This window comes from Cervus canadensis, chromosome 32, assembly GCF_019320065.1.
Source record: "Cervus canadensis isolate Bull #8, Minnesota chromosome 32, ASM1932006v1, whole genome shotgun sequence".
Classification (NCBI taxonomy): domain Eukaryota; kingdom Metazoa; phylum Chordata; class Mammalia; order Artiodactyla; family Cervidae; genus Cervus; species Cervus canadensis.
The window spans coordinates 30345948-30367571 of NC_057417.1; the positions used below are offsets into that span (position 1 = coordinate 30345948).

Genomic DNA, 21624 nt, shown 5'->3' on the forward strand with positions numbered 1-21624 from the left:
TTTGCATACTTCAATTTTGCCGGGCTCCCCTCAACTCTACTACAAACAGAATTGTTGGAGTCAAGTTTTTCCTTTCTTAAATCTCAATGCTTTAAATTAACAGCAGACATGCAGAAAAAACACTTATGGTCTTTCTCCCCATGATTTTGCCTTAACCAATACTTTTAAATTTCCCCAACCCCAGACAAGGAAAAAGAGTTAGCAACCTGGTTGGCCAGAGCCCAAGGAGTTCACTGGCCCATATTTTATGAGGGGCAGTGTGCCCTTAAGGGTCATCATTCAGGGATGAAGCTTCCTTCCTCCCAGCCTGGCCCCTTGATTAGTCCTCTTCTATCCATGTGTCTGGCCCGAGTCCTCACTGGGGTCCAGTCACCTCTTCCTCCCTCCCTCCCCCTGCCCCCAACACCATGACTGAGTACACAGGTCCTTAATTCATCTGGAGCTGAGTGGGAAAGCAATGTAGGCCTAGGCTACTTCCCAGCTCACCTTTAACCAGTGAGCCCATGACAGAGGTTACTGGGTATAACTCACACACCAACAGTTGAACTTTGGCTCAGTTTGCTATTGTTCCTTGAACATATTGTTTCCGTGGGATCCTGAGTCTCAGGAATTGGAATGATTGGATTTCAGCTTTCCTGGGTCTCTGATCATAGAACCACAATAACAGTAACAAAATCTATCACCTCGTGATGTCACGAAAAGCTGACGTCAGCATGAAGAGGTCTTCGTATGCATTTGCTATAATGGTGAATAATACAACAGTTTGGTCTCAAGGTTAAAAAAAAAGGAAGAAAAAGATTTTAAAGGGGGGCAGGCAGTGAATACATTTGAAAGACCTTAAACTGACCTTGCTCATCAGTGGGCTGTGAGGATGCTTCCTGCTCTGAGGCCTCTCCTCCAACAAACACCTTGTCAGCCTGGCTCATGTCCTGGCCAGGAGGCTGCTTGCTGAGGGGTAAATGGGAAGGAAGAACCTGCACACAGGTCAACTACAAGATGTTCAGCAGCTCAGCCACCCTTACAGATTTGGTAGCATAAACCCAATCCTGTGACAATACCAGAAGGTTCATTTATATTTTTAAAACAAAATGTTTAAGGGGAAAAAAAATAGTTCTGTTATCTACATTTTTAAAATAGTGTTATGAGGGAAAGTAGAAGCATCTCCGAGAATTAGAATAAAAAATATCCCCTATGTCACATTTTCCAAGTCATACAACACTCCCTCTGCTCACAGTGGGTGCCTTCCCCACACCAGGGGCCCCAGGTACTGCATCTGTTCAACAACGGTAATTTGAGTTCAAGGGAAATCATGTCCCAGATACCTTATCCCAGAGAGATATTAGCAAACAAAACAAAGTTTCCTCTTTCTTGCAGCAGCTCCAGGGATTAAGGAAGCAAAAAAAAAAAAAAAGAAATTAAGGAAAAAAAAAGAAACATTCAACATGTCAGAGTTGTGAGTGTTATAAAGTAAAATAAACCCAGATCAGGCACCAAACATAGACCGGGAGTGCTCCTGTAGGCAGGCTGTGCTTCAGTTACTATTGTTTCATAACCGTCAACTCAGTGGCTTAAAATAATCACTTATTTGTTCTCTCATATTTCTGGTGGTGACTGGGCCCTCAGAATAATGTATAGATGGGGTTTTGTCAGAGTTCTGGAATCATCTGCAACACTCAACTCTCCTAGAACTATCACACTGGCTTTGCTGGACTCTCCACATCCAACCTGGCACGTGGTTACAGATGAGTACAACCTCCTTCTGTTATAACAGAACTCAAGCATTTTTTGTAGAGCTGCGCTCCCAAGATGCCCTAAGCAAAGTGATTCACCTGCCTCCCCCATCGTGAGATGCGACAGTGAAGGAGAGTGAGAGCAACTGAGAAAATGAGGGAAGTAGCAGCAGGCAGAGAAGCAGATACTAGGTGACTGCACCAAGAGAAATGGATGCATTGAACAAATCTTTGTGAAGCACTTTTATTAAGCTGGGCATTGTACTGAGACATAGCAATAAATGAATTTCTGATTCCCTCCTCCCCCAAAAAATCTTCTATTATCTACATTTTTAAAATAGTGTTATGAGGGAAAGTGGAAGCATCTCTGAGAATTAGAATAAAAACTATCTCCTATGTCACATTTTCCAAGTCATACAACACTCCCTCAGCTCACAGTGGGTAACTATCCTTGTTGTTTAAGAGGTTCCTGCGTTATGGCTACCAGCTGAGAATCATAACAGCACTTCACTAAGAAGATCATGACTTACTATTCATTTGTAGGACCATCTTACATCTGCTTTGGGCTGGTGGGGGAAAACTTCGGGATTTATTCAAATGTTTCAACAAATGCTCTGGTGCAGCCAGTGTCCCACATGATGATGGAGCAAGATCTCTCAAAACAGACATGCAAATTACCACCTGAGGAGTTGGGTAAAAGGAAGGTACCAGTGGAAAATTGTTCCATCCCCAAGTACATTTCAAACAGGTTCCCCTGGCGTCTTTGATGTCAGGGGTTTTCAGAGGACACTTGGAGAGTCTCTGCTAAAAAGCATTGTTAAACGATAAAAAAAGGAGGCATAGTAAAATTTGTCAGTTTATTTGAGCCAAAATCATTCCAGACACAGGAGGCAGGAGCAAGACGTCTACAGTGAAGACAAGGAAGAGAAGTGAGTAAACTGAGAGGCTGTAGTTTAAGGCTGCTTTATACAGGAAGTCAAGTTGGCTGTTTGTGATTGGCCATCCTTTTTGATTTTTTTAACCTTGAGGCGTTCACAGGCTTAGGTTTGGGTTTGCTCATATAGGCTGCCAAGGCATTAGAATTACCTCTAACTGCCTCCTTGTTTAACTAGTTTAAGAGCATGAAGGATAAAAATCTCTATCCTGAATATCCTAAGGATAGCTTTCACCTTGAGCACTGAGTGTGGCAGGAACGTGTCCACCCTTCCACTACCCAAGCTGAAAATAGCAAGCTGAGTGAGCTGATCTAATTGAGAGCCGAGTGCCACGCAGAGGAGCAGTATCCCCTGTGGTACCATGGAAGGCAAGGGATGTCCGAAGACAGTGGACCTGGTCACCTCTAGATCCCCTACATTGAATTTTTTTAATCAGATGCCATTATTCTATGAGAAAGTGAACTTCTAGAGTCAAATACCACATGATCGAGTTACCTGCCCCACTGCTCCAGGAATTTCCTGAAATATAAAGCACTTCAACATAGAGATGTGACCAGTACCACGTGGGATTTACCAGGGAGCTACAAAGAACACTGCAATGAATTATCTTGTGCATATGTATCTTCTTCTTGTTAGAGGTGTGTCTTCAGAATAAATTCACATGTAACTTTGTCAGATATAGCAGTGCTAAATTCCCCTCACATAAAGTTGTATCATTTTGCATTCTGTCAGAGGTGTGTAAGAATTCCTTTTTTCCCACAAACTAATCAATCACATGTAGTCAGCTTTTGAATCTATAGGACAAGAAATAATATCTCAGTGTAGCTTTACTTGGTATTTATTTCATGAGTGAAGGTGAACTTCTTTTCATATGTTCAAGAGTCACTTTCATCTTTTTTGTGAATTCAAATTTGTTAATTTTTCCATGCAACATCATCTTTATTATATGCTAGGTTTCCATAGAGAGATGGGTCTGTTTCTGAATCTGTATTCCACTCCATTGGTATATCTGTGCTACCACCACACTGTTTTAACTCTTGGTTTTTCCATTCTTCTCATCAGCACCTTAGTTCAGGCGGCAGGAATTCCTAAAACTGAAGGCTGGGACTACCTAGAGGGAAGACTGGTTCTCAACAATAAACTGTTCATCGTCCATTCTGCTTCTTCCTGTTCAGAGAATCTGCTGAGCCCTTCTACAAAAGTCCATGAAACATCCAGATGATAGAGATGGGGTTTTCTCAAATTTTTCACAGACATGGAGATGGTGTAAGACTCAAATAGCTCCCAGGGGTGGGACTCCAGAAGGCAAATACAGACTTCTACCATCCCTTTTCCCAGGCTTTGTCTAAAACCTCATACACCACCTTCTCAATAAACACAGTTTTTAAGTAGGAAGGGGAAATATGAAGCCAACTCTTGCATCTGCCGTGTTTCCTGACCTCTGGCCACAGAGACCATGAGCTGTGACTAGTGCATGCGGCAGTGAAGACAGCCCTTTTACTGGCCCCTCTGTGCTCTTTCATCTCTTCAGTCCCTCTGCTTCTCAGGGTGCAACACCAGCATCACCCAGCCCTTCCACCCTCATACTCATAGCAGTTTAAGTTCCCGGAGACAAACACAAGGAAGATGACAGCCTACCCTCCCTACTTCATAACAAATGTTTACTGCATTTTTTTATTGAAAGGTATCAACCCTGGGAATGGGTTGCACAAGACCAGTCTCTAGAAATATGCCCTTCACTGAGCCAATAAAGAAAAAGAAAAGGCAAGAAATGGATATGAAATTGTAAGAAGCCCAAGTGAGCTACTCTGATCTATAGAACTGCTAAGTGAACAGGATGTCCCTGGCGATGGCATGCAGCAGTTACAGATGGCTGCCAGGCTGGGGGCCACTGAGAGGCTCTGTGCTTCAGTGCTCTTCCCTAAGGCACACTCGAGAGACTTCTAGCCATGAAAAAGGTAGAAATCCAGGGCTTTCATCCATTCAAATATTTTTGTCTACTGTGGGCCCTAAAGACCTTATTACGGAGGCAAAAATGTTGGCACTGGCTGCATCGTGCTTGCATGGCCCCCAACATGCACCTGTATTCACTGCGGACAGTGAGTCCAGGCCCAGCGCACTGCTGTGTGGAGGCTTCACAGCAGGTACCTGCCTGAAAGGAACCCAAAGCCACCAGCCAAGCTGCCTGTGACAGATCCCAGCACCCACCCTGAGACTCAGCTTCAGTAGCTCTTGGCTCTGCCTGGCAACACTGCACTTAACCCCCATGATCTCTAGTAGCTCCTTTGTTTTCTAGAAATTAGGCCAGGGGTCCTTAAGGTCCAGGCCTTAGAAGCCCAGTCTTTTCTTCCAATAGCTAAGCCATCGAAATTGCTCCAGCACTTACCCTGAACCCTAAGGGCAGAGGTTCTCAGCCAAGATCAATTTTGCCTCCAGGGGACATTTGGAAAGGCCTGGAAACATCTTTAGTTGTCACAACTGTCATTTAATAGACTGAGAACAAAGATCCTGCTAAACAGCCTATGACCCACAAGAAAGCCAGGGCAGCCTCCAAGAGAAAGAAGTGCCTGGCACACAGTGAGAACAGTGCCAAGGTTGAGAAACTCAGGCAAAGTTTATAAGAGCAAGGAGACATGTTTTGACAGCTCCTTTCCCCATCTCAGAAGTGGATCCAGACAACTTGTGTTGCAGGGTGAAGGTGATGGGATGAGAAACCAGCTTATTTTTTAAGAAACAAAGGTATTCCTAGTTTTCTCTAGCACACTTAATCAGCCTGCAGACAACATTCACCCTGGCATACATTTTGAGAAGCATTTTTTTTAATGCATTAGCTCCCCAGGACAGACCTTAGGCAGAAAGCTATCCGGTCTGTTAACGCCCAGGGAATAAAGAGAGGTTTCTCTTACAAAGGTCATACCCCTTTGGAACAGCGGCCTTTCTCACCACCACAGCCAGCATGGCACACACAGCTAGGCCCTGAAAGCGCACAGGCTTAGCCCAGCGTGAGGGAACTACAGACACCCTGTCACACACAATGAGGGCTAAATATAAAGTGACCAAGTGTCCCTGTTTGCCCTGGAGTCCCAGTTTACTCCACTGTCCTGACATAATTAAAAGCACTTCCCTTTACTCTCAAGGGGGGCTTGAAATGAACAAGATGAGCTTGTACCACCCTGTCATGTGACAGCAAAGAAACCATCAAAGGTGATTAGCATTATATAGAATCAGGAGCCAATGTGAAGAGGCTCCCACTTGTCAGAACTGAAATTATTTGAGCATCAACAACTGTGGTGGACTGGTTTAAATTCAAGAATGCATTTTTTATTAAAAAAATAATAACTGACCACTTTCATGGTAATCAGTTTAGAAGAAAAGCCACTAGATTATTATTGTGAAGACAGGTAAATAAGGGAAAGAAGAATCCAGTATTTCCCTTCTTCTGTGAACTGTATGAGTTCACAGATACAGCTGTGAGGCATCCCAGCTAAAAAAATGAAGATTCTTTTATACAATTAGCAAAATAAATGCAATTAGGCTCTTCAGTTCAATTCAGTCACTCCGTCATATCCAACTCTTTGTGACCCCATGGAATACACCATGCCAGGCCTCCCTGTCCATCACCAATTCCTGGAGTTTACCCCAACTCATATCCATTGAGTTGGTGATGCCATCCAACCACCTCATCCCGTTGTCCCCTTCTCTTCCTACCTTCAATATTTCCCAGCATCAGGGTCTTTGCAAATGAGTCAGCTCTTCACATCAGGTGGCCAAAGTACTGGAGTTTCAGCTTCAACATCAGTCCTTCCAATGAATATTCAGGACTGATTTCCTTTAGGATTGACTGGTTGGATCTCTTTGCTCTCCAAGGAACTCTCAAGAATCTTCTCCAACACCACAGTTCAAAAACATCAATTCTTCAGTGATCAGCTTTCTTTATAGTACAACTATCACATCCATACATGACTACTGGAAAAACCACAGCCTTGACTAGATGGGATCTTTGTTGGTAATGTCTTTGTTTTTTAATAGGCTGTCTAGGTTGGTCATAACTTTTCTTCCAAGAAGTAAGTGTCTTTTAATTTCATGGCTGCAGTCACCATCTGCAATGATTTTAGAGACAAAAAAAATAAAGTCAGCCACTGTTTCTCCATCTATTTGCCATGAAGTGATGGAACCAGATGCCTTGATCTTAGTTTTCTGAATGTTGAGCTTTAAGCCAACTTTTTCACTCTCCTCTTTCATCAAGAGGCTCTTTAGTTCTTCTTCACTTTCTGCCATATAGTGGTGTCATCTGCCTATCTGAGGTTATTGATATTTCTCCCAGCAATCTTGATTCCAGTTTGTGCTTCCTCCAGCCCAGTGTTTCTCATGATGTACTCTGCATATAAGTTAAATAAGCACGGTGACAATATACAGCCTTGACGTACTCCTTTTCCTTTTTGGAACCAGTCTGTTGTTCCATGTCCAGTTCTAACTGTTGCTTCCTGACCTGCACACAGGTTTCTCAAGAGGCAGGTCAGGTGGTCTGGTATTCCCATCTCTTTCAGAATTTTCCACAGTTTGTGGTGATCCACACAGTCAAAGGCTTTGGCGTAGTCAATAAAGCACAAACAGATGTTTTTCTGAAACTCTCTAGCTTTTTCGATGATCCAGCGGATGTTGGCAATTTGAACTCTGGTTCCTCTGCCTTTTCTAAAACCAGCTTGAACATCTGGAGGCTCACGGTTCACATATTGCTGAAGCCTGGCTTGGAGAATTTTCAGTATTACTTTACCAGCGTGTGAGATGAGTGCAATTGTGCGGTAGTTTGAGCATTCTTTGGCATTGCCTTTCTTTGGGATTGGAATGAAAACTGACCTTTTCCAGTCCTGTGGCCACTGCTGCTTTTTCCAAATTTGTTGGCATATTGAGTGCAGCACTTTCACAGCATCATCTTTCAGGATTTGAAATAGCTCAACTGGAATTCTATCACCTCCACTAGTTTTGTTCATAGTGATGCTTCCTAAGGCCCACTTGACTTCACATTTAGGCTCTTAACATTATATAATGACAAACAACCTGACAAGCCACCATCTGTAGTATGTTCTTGCCAGAATGTGAAACATGAACCCGACTAGCCCTCTACACCTGAAGTTTTCAGTTAATCAGATGGCAGAGAACTATATTTAACTATGCCATGAGTGTGCAAGCAATAAAATTCAGAATGTGAGAAAGTCCACAGGACAAATAATCCAGTTGTTTTAACGAATAAATTTTAAGGGGAAGGGACTTCCCTGGTGGTCCAGTGGTGAGGGCTCTGTGCTTCCACTGTAGAGGGCATGGGTTCAATCTCTGGTTGAGGAATTAAGATCGCACAAGCCATGCAGCATAGCCAAATAAAAAAGAAAAACATATCAAGGGGGAAAAGATATATCAGACTTAGAAGACAAGCAACAAATTACAATTTATGGATCTTACTTTGATCTTAAAAGAGCTTTTTAACAATCATGTGGTTTCTTTTTTAAGTGTGTTAATTGGAAATTAAGGAACTATTTAATTTTTTAGGTATGATAATAGCAATGTGGTTATTTTTCTTTTTAAAGAATCCTTAACATTCAGCAGTATACAGTGAAATATCTATAAACAACATTTGAGATTTGCTTCAAAATACTTCAGCTGGGGAGGAAGATGAAGAGGAGGATGGGGCAGAAATGTAACAAGATTGGCTATGCAGAAACAAATGGTTAAAGCTAAATGATGAATACATGAGGATTCATTTATATGTTTGAACTTCTCTATTCTAAAAAAATTCCTAAGAAAAATACAGAAAACAGTATTTGGCATTTGAATAGCTATCAAAAATAAGGTTAATACAACTCTATGGGAAAATCTTCCTTTGGGGACTCTTTGGAGGAACTGTCAATAAGCTTTGGTCTCAAAGCAAACAAGGGAGCCCACGCGGGAAGACAGCAAGTTCTGACTCTTACAGAAGCTCCCTTCTGAGAGCCCAACTGGCTGAAAACCCAGTGTATGCTCAGAGAATCTGCCATTTAATTCAGGTAAATAGAAGGCCACTGATGAGCAACTGCAACCCCATGCTGGCCCCAGGCCCCTACACACCTCTTAGAAAAGACCAAACTCGGGTCAGGTCAGCCCTTATGTCCTACAGACTAGAAGCCAGAGGCTGAGGGAAGCCTGTCATTGGGTTTGGACTCCAGGTGGCTATGAGCCTTGCCTGGCTTGTCTGAGGCGTGGGGCAGAAGAGAGCTGACTCTGCATCTGGACTCAACGGTGCTGAGAAATAGCAGTCCAGCATCTCAGAAAATGGACGTCTCACAGTACTCACAGCCTCACGGGGACAACTGAAGGGCCAGGAGGTCTTCTGCTGAATCAAATGTAAACACCACGGTTACCTGCCAAATGAGTGATAAAATAAAGTGTTTCAAATCAGAGTGAGTAATGCAACTCTCTGTATTAAAGTCATTACCATTTATCAATATCCCATTTACAATGGAAAATGGGGGGGGGAACCCCAGTGAAAGAAGATAGTATTAAGAGGCACCATGAGACAAATCACATCTTGCAAACACAGGACACAGTCCAAAGACAACTAACTTACAGTCCCATCGGAAGACTAACTCACTCGGCAGTGGCGTCCGAAGGCACTGCAGCACGGTCCAGGCTAGTTAGGCAGTTTCCAGAAAGTCCAAGTAAAAGGAAACCCTTTAACGATGGCAAAATAATATGAGAGCTTAAACACAGTTACAGATAATGCATCTTCTTATTTTTAAAAAAATGTATTTAATTCCTAAAAACATCTTTGTTTTTTCTAAATTAGCATTCATATAAAAACAGCCAGCTACCGTCTCATCATCTCCAGGTGGCCTGAGGATCCCAAGCACCTCTCAGATGACAAGGACCAAGATGCACCGAGGACAGAGATGATTCAGAAACAAGAGGTAGGTGGTGGCGAATGCACTGCAGGGCCAGAGCTGACAGGATGGAGGCACAGGCCCAGATGCCCAGGTCCAGAGGGTATCTGGGAGTATCCACAGGTTCCACCTCAGGTGATTCTGAAGATCAAATACATTGACTAACACGTAAGCTCCCCAAGGACAGGGACTCCCCCCATTTTATTTACTAACCTACCTCAAGCACCCAGAAGAGTCCCTGGCACACTGTCAGGCCTCAATAAATATTTGTGGAATGAGTCAACTGAGAAAACAGGGAAGTGCATTTTATATGCTGTAAAGTGCCATCAAACGTAGAGTATTAATACCAGTTCATCTTTCAGACTCATTTAATTAGAACTTCATTCCGAACTGGATTTTTTTAAAAAAATACTGTTTAGACAGTGACCAAAAGCAAAATATTAATTTCCTAACAGATGTGTGGACAGCTGTTTTTGTTCAAGGAACAATGGAATGGGAGAAACTACTAATGACAGTAGGTCACAGAGAGGAAGGGGCCACAGAGACAGTAAAATAAAGGTGGATACCTAAGCGACCCAGCTGGGGAGGGAAAGATCAGGAACTGGGCAGATGGAGCGGGAAACTTCCTCTCACTCAGTACTCACCAGGAATGTAACTCAGGGTGCTCTGCTTTATTAACAAGTCTGCTTCCAGAGCCTGATCCCACACTCTGGGGCACTGAGGTCTCAGCTGTCTGGTCACTGGACTCCCAGTGCCAGACACACGGTAGGTGTTCAATAAATATTTGTTAAATGAAAGAGAACTGGGGGGAGAGAGGGAATCAGAGTGTAAGCTAATGATCTTGCAGGGACACAGCCCTCTGGAAAATGAGGTTCAAGCTGCTGACAGGTGAGAAGATTTCACCACGAAGACCAGATTTGCTCAGGAGGTGGACGTGAACATCCATGGACGGAGAAAAACCTCGACCTGAACTGAAACTTGGGCCATCACTTCCTGGAAAGAAGGTTAAGAAGTGCTAGCACCAGTTGGGTGAGAGATGTGGCATCTCAACTAAAGCAGGCCTCTCCCTCACTCAGTGTCTGAAACAAGGGGAAAGAAAAGGGGTCAAAGCGGCTCTCCACACCCAACACTCCTGACACCCGCAGCCCTTCAGGGAGTACAGTGGGTACTTCCTCCCACGAGGTCCCGGAAGGTCCTGACTTCTCCGTGAGCCAAAGAGGGGCATCCGGGCCAGGCGCCCTCATTGCCCCGGGGGCTCCTGGCGGTGCTGCGTCTTCTGGTGCCGGTTGAGGATGGAGCGCTGGTTGAAGCTGCGGCCGCAAGCCGGGCAGCAGTACGGCTTCTCCCCGGTGTGGATCCTCTGGTGCCGGACCAGCCGCTCCCCCTTGCTGAAGCGCTTCCCGCACACCTGGCAGCCATAGGGCTTCTCGCCGGTGTGGGTCCGCCGGTGCACCGCCAGGTTGGCGTTCCTGCTGAAGCGCTTGCCACACTCGCAGGTGTACGGCTTCTCGCCGGTGTGTGTCCGGCGGTGCACCTGCAGGTGCTGCCGGCGGCTGAAGCTCCTCCAGCAGTCCGCGCACTGGAAGGGCTTCTCGCCTGTGTGGCTGCGCTGGTGGACCGCGAGGTGGTGGCGCTGGCTGAAGGTCTTCCAGCACTCACCGCACACGTGCGGCCGCCGGCCCAGGTGCGTCCGCTGGTGCTTCAGCAGGTACTCGCGCAGCGCAAAGCCCTTGCCGCACTCCCCGCAGCTGTACGACTTCTCCTCCTCGTGCGTCCGCTGGTGTCGGACCAGGTTGGAGCTCCGACTGAAGCCCTTCCCACACTCGGGGCACTGGAAAGGCTTCCAGAAGGAGCTGTGGGTCTGGAGGTCATCGGGCAGCGGGGTGACGCTGTGCTGGGGCGGGAGCGGCCCAGGCGCGTTTCCCAGCGAGCTCCTGGCCTCCTGTTCGCATGGTCTTCCCAGCTCCGGGCCCTGGAGAGCGGGCTCCCCACACCGCTCTGCTGGCCCACAAGCAAGCTGCCCCTTGGGGTCTGCCAGCTGGGTCTTTGCCTCCTTGTCCTTGCTCCCCAGGCCTACAGGACAAAGGAGATACAGACCAACGCTGAAGAGGATCTGAAGGGAAACTTCTAGTCAGAACTTGGCTTCTAACGTGTCCCATTAACAACTACCAATGACCTCTGTGCATTTCACTTGCTCTGACTCTAAAACCAGACATTCCTTTACTTCTTTCCACGTGTTATGGACTGAATGTTTGGGTTCCCTCCAAAATTCACAGGCAGAAGTTCTCAGGCCCCTGGAGCCGCTGTTAGGTGGTGGGGCCTTTGGACCCTGATTAGGTGAGGGTCTGGGGGTGGAGCCCCCAGGATGGGACCATGTCCCAGAAGAGCAGAAGCCAGGGCTGGCTCTCTACACACAGGGGTCATGTGAGTGGGAGCCCTCGTGATGGATTAATGGCCTTATAAAAAAAGGAGGAAGAGACACGAGATCTCTCTCTCCCTCCCTCTGCCACATGAGGAGCTGGCAAGAAGGCGACTGCCCGTGAACCAGGAAGAGAGGCCGTTGCCAGACAACAAATGTGCCAGCAATTGGATCCGGGACTTCCCAGCCTCCGGAACTATGAGGTATTAAGTGTCTGTTGTTAAAACCACCCACTGGTGGTATTTTGTGACAGCAGCCCAAGGTCAGACCATCTCCCTGCCTTCTTACGGAACCATGTGCTAAATTACAAGGCCCTCTCTCTTAATTTCCTACTAAGTCACCCTGTGCTTTTCAAAATCTGACTCAATGCCATCCTCTAAGGAACATACCTTGATTTCTCCCCCGCTGTGGGTCTCATCAGCACATGCATTCAATTAGCACTGTTTATTCCACACTTACTTACACATGACCTTGCTACACATGCTACTCTACAGTCGTCAAGATGTTCAGCTTCCCCAGGATCACAGACCTGTTCCAGCATTTTTCCACATCCTCCCTCAGCTCACTGTCCCTGCTCACACTGTGCCCTCCACCTCACCCTGGTTTATTACTCTGGGTGTCTGGGAGCCTGGCACCGGGACTGACTCAAGGAAGATGTTTCATGCCTGCTGGATGGGCCAGTGAAGGCAGCTGTCTGTACCAGGCCACCTCGACATCAGCACATTTATTAGGAATGAAATGCCCTTCCACAGGTCCTTCCTTTGTTCCCTCTTTTACTCTAGATTAACAGAATAATTGGTTACATAAGGTCAAGAGGAAGGGGAAGAGAAGAGAGGAGAGAGATACTAGGGAGCAAAGAAGCCAAGAAAGAGGGAAATGACAAGTCACACTTAAACAGGAAAGTCCTTTCAGGCAAGGCCATTAAAAGAGAAAAAGGAAAAGGACACTTAATGCTTCCTGATTTGACAAAATACGGAGGAGACATCGAGCATTTCTGATGTCTTACCTGGAGGTGAGACCCCGCAGTCCTGGGGTTCCACATACTCCCCAAAGCAGTCTATCTGGGCTGGGGTTACATGCCTCCACTCCTCCTCAGGGAAAGCCAGGGCCATGTCTTTAAATGGGCCCAACCCCTGAAAAAGCACAGGAGATGGCTAAGGATAAAGAAATAATCCCAAGGCAGGAGCAGCTGAAGAGCAGACACACAGGGGGCCATACTCCAGGGGAGAACAGAGCGAGAAGATGGAGGAACCAGGGTCCCAGACGGCTTCAAAATGGGACTGGAAGTGCCTCCCTCGTGACAGTTTAACGACAGAGAAGTGATGGACTTGTCTGAGGCACTGTATTGAGTCTTTGCTGCAGCCACTTTGCTGGTACCCAATAACCACTACTCCAGTTTCCACTACTCAATCACCTCCACTACATCCTCATATTGGAGGGAGATGGGGGCTGCTATTTATTCCCTCATGTAGAATCAATTTTCCCTCAGAGATAAGCAAACACTTGGGCAGGCCCTGTCTTAAGAACAACGCCATGTAAAAATGAATATGCTGCTGTCATGACATGGTAAAGAAGAATACTTGTGGCAGGAGAAGAGAGTTTAACTTAATTGAAAAAAAAAATGCTGATGTCTTTCTTCCTCTCCTCTAAATGTCCTTGGAAAACAGAAGCAGGAAACAGCACAGGCACCAAACCTTGCCGAAATACTGCTTTAATGAGATCAAACTTGAATCACTTCTTTTTTTTCTGCCAAATGATAACTTTCCTTCTACTAGGAATTCTTCACTTTTAAGACTTGATGTCCCTTTCAAAAAGCTGTCAGACTAGACACTCCCCACCTCCCTGAGAACACTGGGCATGCCATGGGAGACACTCACACCATGGCAGGACTGCCCACCTGTGCTCTAAGGATCCCCATCTGTGGCAGGCTGAGAAGTGCTAACAAGGCCAAAACTGGTGCAGTCTTTGGAGGGGCCAGAGACCATGCCACTTGGCACTGCTGGGCACCCCCACCTCTGAGTCAGCAACACTCCTGCTGACTTGGGAGGGAGGAAGGGGTCCACAGGAAAAGAGCAGCCACAGACAGATCCATAAAGGCTATCCACAAAGGGCTACTGATCTCCTGGCCGCCCACCATAGCCTAGATCATGCCTGTGGGGTTTCCACCAATAATGGCTTCCTCCTCACAACTGGGCTTCCCTTGTCCTGAGAGGTAAAGAATCTGCCTGCCGATGCAGGAGACATGGGTTCGATCCTGGGTTGGGAAGATCCCCTGGAGGAAGGCGTGGCAACCCACTCCAGTATTCAGTATTCTTGTCTGGAAAATTCCAACAGAGGAGCCTGGTAAGCTACAGTTCATGGGGCTGCAAAAGAGTTGGACATGACTGAGTGACTGAATAAAACCACAGTTACAAGAGTAATACTGAGTTGACTGAGAAAAAAAAAAAAAGAAATTAAAGAGTAATACAAATAAGGGACTGAGCCTCATGCCTAGACCCTAAGGCATAAGGCTCAATCCAAATTAATAACTGATGATAGTCAAGTGGAGAAAACGTCCATCAGGACGAGAAAGGAAGAATCACTCAACTCTGTGCACAGTGCTCTGCTGTGCGGAAAACCCTTGAGGAAGGTGCACCTCATTCAAAGCAACCTCGTGATCCCTGATGGGCAGGCACAGCTTACCTGGGATCCAGCCGTCAGGAAGCTAGCTGCCACCTCCTGGTCTCTGGTGCTCACTGCAGGGAGGCCAGCACCAGCCTGAAGGACTGGCAGAGCTGAGCAGGAAAGGAAAACAGGAGCAGAATTAGCACTGTCCTGCAGCAGCTCAGCCACAGGCTCTGCTGCATGACACACAGAACCCCGGGAACTATAAGGAGACTCCAGACAGGCCGGGCATGGGTGTACCCCACTCTGTTCTCAGATGGGAAGAAGGGCCCAACCCAATACACACGGCCCTTCAGGACGGTTCATGCTCCCAAGTCACAGGCTCACAATAACCCCTTTGAGATTCAGCAACACAGTAAAGTCACCTGTTACTTTCAGGGATTTGGTTTATCCACCCACTTAAAAAAAAAAAATCCCTACATGTCAGCTACATATGCCCTGGCGCTCTCCATATTAAGGATGTGAGGGGAAGGAGAAGAAATGACAAGACAGCGTGATCCCAGATAGCCCTGGCAGATATTGAGAGATCGAGCTATAGAAAACAGCTTCACTGCATCTGTTTCCTACTGAAGTCAAGGAGGAAGTCAGGGAAACGCAGAACTGCACCTGCAGATGCCTTGGTTTGTCAGCTGAGGGATAAGGAAAGGGGAACGCAAGGTACAAAGCAGTTTTCTGCGCCCTATCTTCTTATTGCTTGCATCTTACCCTGCTCCTGGAAGGCCTGCGTCCCCTCTCCAGGGTCCTGGCTGAGCTGCTCCTCAGCGCCTCGGTCAAGGCCTTGGACGCCTTCCCCGTGGGGCATCCCCCACTCAGGCTTGACCTCCACGGGCCCCAGGTGGACACTTGGTTCCCAGGGGTCTCTGCAAAGTGCTGTCTCCTCCCGCTGTCCCTGCACGTGGCACGGAACCTAAGAAGAGTCCCCAACACCTGTTAGAATGAGGCCTGCATTAAGACTGTCATGAAAGCCATTCCAGCTGCTGGGCACGGACAAGCTGGCTCAGCTCTTCCTGAGCACAGCAGTGAAAAGGTGAAAAGGAAGCTAAACTGCCTTCATCAGGTTCTGAGATCAGATACTTGTCTGTATCCATGCCATTTGACAAGAGTTCCTTCAGCTCACCTCGGTACTGATCACATTCCACCATGAACAACATCACAGAGAGACAGTATCATTTCATTGAGAACTTCAGCCCAAAACACGCATTAGAAAATAACATTCCTCAGTTAAAGATGCTGAAAACAAAAAATACAAGGCCTAGACTGTGCAGTGAATTAGTGAGGGAAACAATTGTTCTACAGATAGCAAGGAAAACCAAAACCCACAAAAACAGGCCCTTCCTGGTCCATTTTCAAGCTTCTACTAAAGACAAAACAAAACAAAACAACTCTCTTAGACAACACAGGAAGTCAGGGTGACTGCTGTGGGAAAGGGGAGAATAAACTGAAGGAAGGTTGTTACCTGCAAGCAAAACAGTAAGTAATGTTTGGGCCTGCCCTCTCTTTCCTAGACAGCCAGCAGGAAACGGTACCAGAGAGGGACAGAGACATGACCAGAGACCCAGGCAAGCCTCTGAGGTGCAAAGTCACTCATTATGTGAGTCATCTGAGCCAATGTCTCAGACGTGGAAACAGCACTGCTACAGACAGTGCTCCTGAGAAAAACTGTCCACCAAGTAGAATTCCCTGCAAGCCCACATACGTCTCCGCCCAAAGAGGAAGGAGACCCCCGGACCTTTGAAATCCATCATGACTGCCTTCCTTTTTTTTTTTTTTTTTCCAATTTTTGGCCATGCCACACAGCATGTGGGATCTTAGTTCCCTAACCAGGGATTGAATCCGGTGCCCCCTGCATTAGAAGCCAGTCTTAACCACTGGGAGGTCCACCACTGCCTTCTTGGACCCAAGGCTCACAAAGGAAATATGGCCAAGCCCCTGCCCTGATGACCAGAAAAGATGCTACCGGCCCTTACACCAGCCCTGCATCTTCCCTGGGAATGGCTTTCCTTGCTGAAAACTCCTCTACCCTCCAGAAAGTACTTCTAGTGGCCCAGGAGCAGAGAAAAGAGACTCTGCATGCATGTCACCCACTCCCACTGCTTCATCAAACCCCTCGATTCTTTACAGCTTCCCTTCCACATCAACAAAGCAAGACCCAGAACCCCCTTCTCACCCACCGCCTTGGCCTCCAGGGCTCTCTGTGTGAAGTCCTCCACCATGGCCACCAGGGCCTTGCCGCTCTCGGGGCCATGCTCCCAAATCCAGGCGTAAAACTCCCGTGGCAGGATGGTCAGGAACTGCTCCAGCACCAGCAGCTCCAGGATCTGCTCCTTGGTGTGCAGCTCGGGCCGCAGCCACTGGCGACAGAGCTCCTGGAGCTCCCTGAGGGCTTCCTGGGGCCCGGCCGCCTCCTGGTAGCGGAACTGCCGAAACCGCAGGCGAAAAGTCTCCGGGCTGGGGTCCTCCCTCGTCCTGCCCCACGGCAGCTCTTTCTCCAGTTTTACCACAGGGCCACCCATTTGCTGCTGAGGCTCTTCTGCCATCCCTGGACGCTCTATAAGCATCTTCGCACCCCTTCCCAGAAGACTGTAAGTCTGTAGGGAAGACCAGACAGACAACAGGACAGCATAAATAAGACACCAGGAAGCTCCGGACATCCTAGTTCTGCCTCTACATCAATAAACATTCCACTGGAAAACAGGATAACGAGACATTTTCAAAAGACTAGACATGTATCCTGAGTCATGTCAATTCAACTCAGTATTTGCTAACCACTTATGTGTGGAGGGTAAATAGAAAACATACAGGACTTAGCTTATACCCACAAATAGCTTAGAATTTCATGAAGAGGATAATACTATAATCATTAAATGAAGATGTATTATAACTAGTCACCAGGGCCCACTCTTCCAAAATCAAAGAAAATATACATTCAATATATATCTATGACTGGCCCACAGAAGCTAGGAACACAAGAGAGAACAAGACAGACAAAGTGCTTGCCCTTTGAAACTCACAAACTGGTGCAGCAGATGGGAAAAAAATGTAAACAAATAAATTTAAATTATAAATGAGAATTAGTACTAAAAAGGAAATAAGGAGGGTGTTAATGGGGACAATCAACTTGGAGAAGGCTTTTCTAAAGAAATGACATTTAAGATGAGACCCAACAAATGAATAAGAATGAGCCAGTCATTCAAAGAACTTTCCAGGCAAAAATCCTTGGGGGCTAGACATTACGGGCAGTCTGCAAACAAACCAAAGTGCAATGTGGCTTCAGTAGAGAGAGGGACAGAACACAGGGGAAGGAGGAAAACAGATTACCCAGGGCCTGGGCATGCGGTAAGAATTATGGACTTCACTCTTATTCCTTATTTTAGTGGGGAGATATATGTTCTTCAAAGGTCACTCTGCCTGTGAAGTGTCAGCAGAGTATAGATATGAAGGGTCAAGAAGGAAAGCTGCACTTACCCTAGTCCAAGCAGGAAACAGAGACTTAGATCAGGGCGGTGGCAAAGCAGCAGTCAGTCAAGGCATTTTGCAGGTAAAACCAATAGCCTTGTTGGTGGCTAGAATGTGACAGTGTGCTCAATCTAAAGAAAACAACAAAATGATATACATACATACATTACTATAATTGATCAAAAGAGTTCCAACTTATGTAGGCTTTACCATTTAGAAACCATGTGAGCACACACTCTCATTTAATACGGACAACCATCCTAGTGAGTTGAGTACTGAAAAAACTGAAAACATAAGAGGCTAAACAGATGACTGAGGTCACCCTCCCAAAACACAAGAGTATAGATAAGAAACATGGGAAGTCAAAAAAAAAAAGAGAGAGAGAGAGAAAGGTTTATGCAACTTCAAGTACTCATGAGAAAGAAGAGACCTGTAAACTTGGGTAGGGGGAAGAAGGAAGAATCGCTTTAAATGTAGCAGAGAATAAGCGAATGGCAGTAGGCATTAATATTTTCCAGGCGTCTGCTTAATATTCTACTGAGTGTGTATCTATCTATCCTTCTCAAATGTATTTACATTTTCACTCTATTTGTTTTCTCTGCTGCATCAACTGAGATTTCTCTTTCCTGACTTTCTAGCTACTTAATTTGTTCACCCCACGATTGCATTTACCACATTATAGTGCGAATACTTATCCGTGTGTCTCCAACTACAAGATTCCCTTCAGTAAAGAAATGTCCTGGCAACCCACTCCAGTAGTCTTGCCTAGAAAATTCCATGGATGGAGGAGCCTGGTGGGCTACAGTCCATGGGGTCCCAGAGTCAGACACGACTGAGCGACTTTTCACTTTCACTCTCACTTCCTAAATACAATGGTGGCTCTGATTATTGCACTTAAAACTGGGATGTTGGACTATATTTTCAGTATTCTGTTTAAACAGTAAAGTACTGTGTAGATAAAATGATATTTAAAGATATTGTTACCAAGTGTCAAAAAAAAAAAAAAGAAAGAAAGAAATGGCCTCATTCTGGGGAATTCCCTGGCGGTTCAGCGGTTAGCGACTGAGCTTCCACTGCAGGGGGCACGGGTTCTATCCCTGGTCTGGGAACTAAGATGCCGTACTGACCGGCCGAGAAGGAGGAAAAAAAGAAAAAAAGCCCTCACTCACTCATCTTTTACTTCACTTGACAAATAGAAGGCGTCACTTTGTTATTCTTTGAATGAGCTTCTCCTTCTAAAATTACCACTTTTCACTCTTCAGAGTGTTCTGCTTCGGCTCACGATATCCGGGTTCTGGAGACCTCCCCCGTCAAGCCAACCCAGGCCGGGCGCGACCAATCTCGCTCCTACCTGAGCCAAGCGCCGTGCGGCTCCCCCGGGATCCCGACCGGCAAGGCCTCGGTGCTGCGGGAGGCAGCTCCGGGGAGACGCGCCGCCCTCAGCGTCAGCCTCGCCGCAACCGCCGACGCCCGCAGCAGCCCCACAGCACGGAACCCGGGTCCCAGCCACCTCGGCCCCGCCACTCAAACGCGCCGCCCCTCACAGCCCCACACCTGAGGTAAGGTTGCCCCAGCCCGCCGCGAGCCGGAAGTGGGCGACGGAAGCGGTCAGACAGGTGCGTTAAGGAGGGGCCCCTTCCGTTTCCTCTCTAGGACTCTCGGAGGCCGGTGCGTCTCGTTGATCCCCCTTCCCCGGGGACCTTTCGGGAGCGCGCGCCGGAGAGGCTCCACCCACCTGCCTCTGTTCAGGCCCACCGTCGCCAGGCCCTTAGCGCCTGCGTGCCTTTGCATCTGCGCTCCTTTATGGGAAGGACGCTTCTCCAGACACATCGCGAGATAAAGCGCCTCCCTCATGGGACTTTAGATTAGAGCCCAGTCGGTCAACACATGTTTACTGCATCCTCCGGTGCTTTGTCCGAGGCTTAGGGTCAGAGGGTGACGGAGGGGAGCACCGGGTATTGTGGGTACGCATAAGAGTACCCTGGGTACTGTGTGGAGGCGTTGGGTAGGGGCTAGTCAGGGAAGGGTTCCTGGAGGAGCCGGCACCTGAGCTCAGATTTGCTTCAGTTCAGTTCAGTCGCTCAGTCGTATCCGACTCTGCGACGCCAGGCCTCCCTGTCCATCACCAACTCACGGAGTTTACCCAAACTCATGTCCATTGAGTCGGTGATGCCATCCAACCATCTCATCCTCTGTCGTCCCCTTCTCCTCCTGCCCCCAGTCCCTCCCAGCATCAGGGTCTTTTCAAATGAGTCAGCTCTTCGCATCAGGTGGCCAAAGTACTGGAGTTTAGCTTCAACATCAGTCCTTCCAATGAACACCCAGGACTGATCTCCTTTGGGATGGACTAGTCGGATCTCCTTGCAGTCCAGGGGACTGTCAAGAGCTTCCCCAGCACCACAGTTCAAAAGCATCAATTCTTCAGCGATCAGCTTTCTTTATAGTCCAACTCTCACATCCATACATGACTACTGGAAAAAACCATAGCTTTGACTAGACAAACCTTTGTTGGCAAAGTAATGTCTCTGCTTTTTAATATGCTGTCTATGTTGGTCATAACTTTCCTTCCAAGGAGCAAGCGTCTTTTAATTTCATGGCTGCAGTCACCATCTGCAGTGATTTTGGAGCCCAAAAAATAAAGTCAGCCACTGTTTCCACTGTTTCCCCATCTATTTCCCATGAGGTGATGGCACCAGATACCGTGATCTTAGTTTTCTGAATGTTGAGCTTTAAGCCAACCTTTTCACTCTCCTCTTTCACTTTCATCAAGAGGTTCTTTAGTTCTTCTTCACTTTCTGCCATAAGGGTGGTGTCATCTACATATCTGAGGTTATTGATATTTCTCCCGGCAATCTTGATTCCAGCTTGTACTTCTTCCAACCCAGCGTTTCTCATGATGTACTCTGCATGTAAGTTAAATAAGCATGGTGACAATATACAGCCTTGACGTACTCCTTTTACTATTTGGAACCAGCCTGTTGTTCCATATCCAGTTCTAACTGTTGCTTCCTGACCTGCACACAGGTTTCTCAGATTTGCTGGGTAGACGCAAAAGTGAGGTCAGGTGGCCCCAGCATAAGGAGCACAATGAGGAGCCCGGTGAGAGGTGGGGGTTTGTGGCTTCCCCACACCCTCACGACCACTAGAGCAGGTGAGCTGAGCTAAGTACTTAGGGTGATGGATGACCTGGAGGCAACGGGAAGCCAGTGAAAGTGTTAGTTGCTCAGTCATGTCGGACTTTTTGCGATCCCATGGACTGTAGGCCTCCAGGCTCCTCTGTCCCTGGAGTTCTCCAGTCTAGAATACTGGAATGGGTTGCCGTTTCCTCCTCCTAGGGATGGTCCCCACCCAGGGATGGATTCTTTACCATTAGCACCCTCTGAGAAGGCCAAGGCGTGTGTACTCCCGAGCTATAACCAGCCTAGCTGGGAGGCAGAGTGCTCCCCAGTATGAAAGCACCTCAAGACTGTTAAGGGGCAACTTTAGAGGTGCCTAGAGGAGCCCTCTGG

The 21624-nt window shown here is 47.1% G+C and overlaps 1 protein-coding gene across 12 annotated transcripts; it reads right to left on the bottom strand.

The window, feature by feature from the left end:
• Positions 1 to 7391: 7391 nt before the first annotated feature.
• Positions 7392 to 19843, bottom strand: LOC122432813 (zinc finger and SCAN domain-containing protein 25-like). 12 transcript variants are annotated; one of them, XR_006266962.1, is made up of 9 exons: positions 19467 to 19832; positions 18125 to 18246; positions 16831 to 17247; positions 15365 to 15566; positions 14678 to 14769; positions 13002 to 13128; positions 9508 to 11649; positions 9288 to 9367; positions 7569 to 9057 (listed from the first exon to the last, which is right to left on the bottom strand). XR_006266962.1 is itself a non-coding variant. In XM_043455027.1 (7 exons), exons 3-7 carry the CDS (start codon positions 17215 to 17217, stop codon positions 9054 to 9056), a joined length of 765 nt encoding a protein of 254 aa, XP_043310962.1. In that variant the 5' UTR covers positions 17218 to 17247; positions 18125 to 18246; positions 19467 to 19837; the 3' UTR covers positions 7569 to 9053. The 12 variants fall into 12 exon arrangements, 6 of the variants coding, with proteins under 6 accessions (XP_043310962.1, XP_043310960.1, XP_043310958.1 ...); XR_006266966.1 differs by lacking the exons at positions 9508 to 11649; positions 13002 to 13128 and adding an exon at positions 7392 to 7408 and having other exon boundaries at positions 8991 to 9057; positions 19467 to 19838; XR_006266965.1 differs by lacking the exons at positions 9508 to 11649; positions 13002 to 13128 and having other exon boundaries at positions 7569 to 7996; positions 8991 to 9057; positions 19467 to 19838.
• Between the last annotated feature and the right edge of the window lie 1781 nt (positions 19844 to 21624).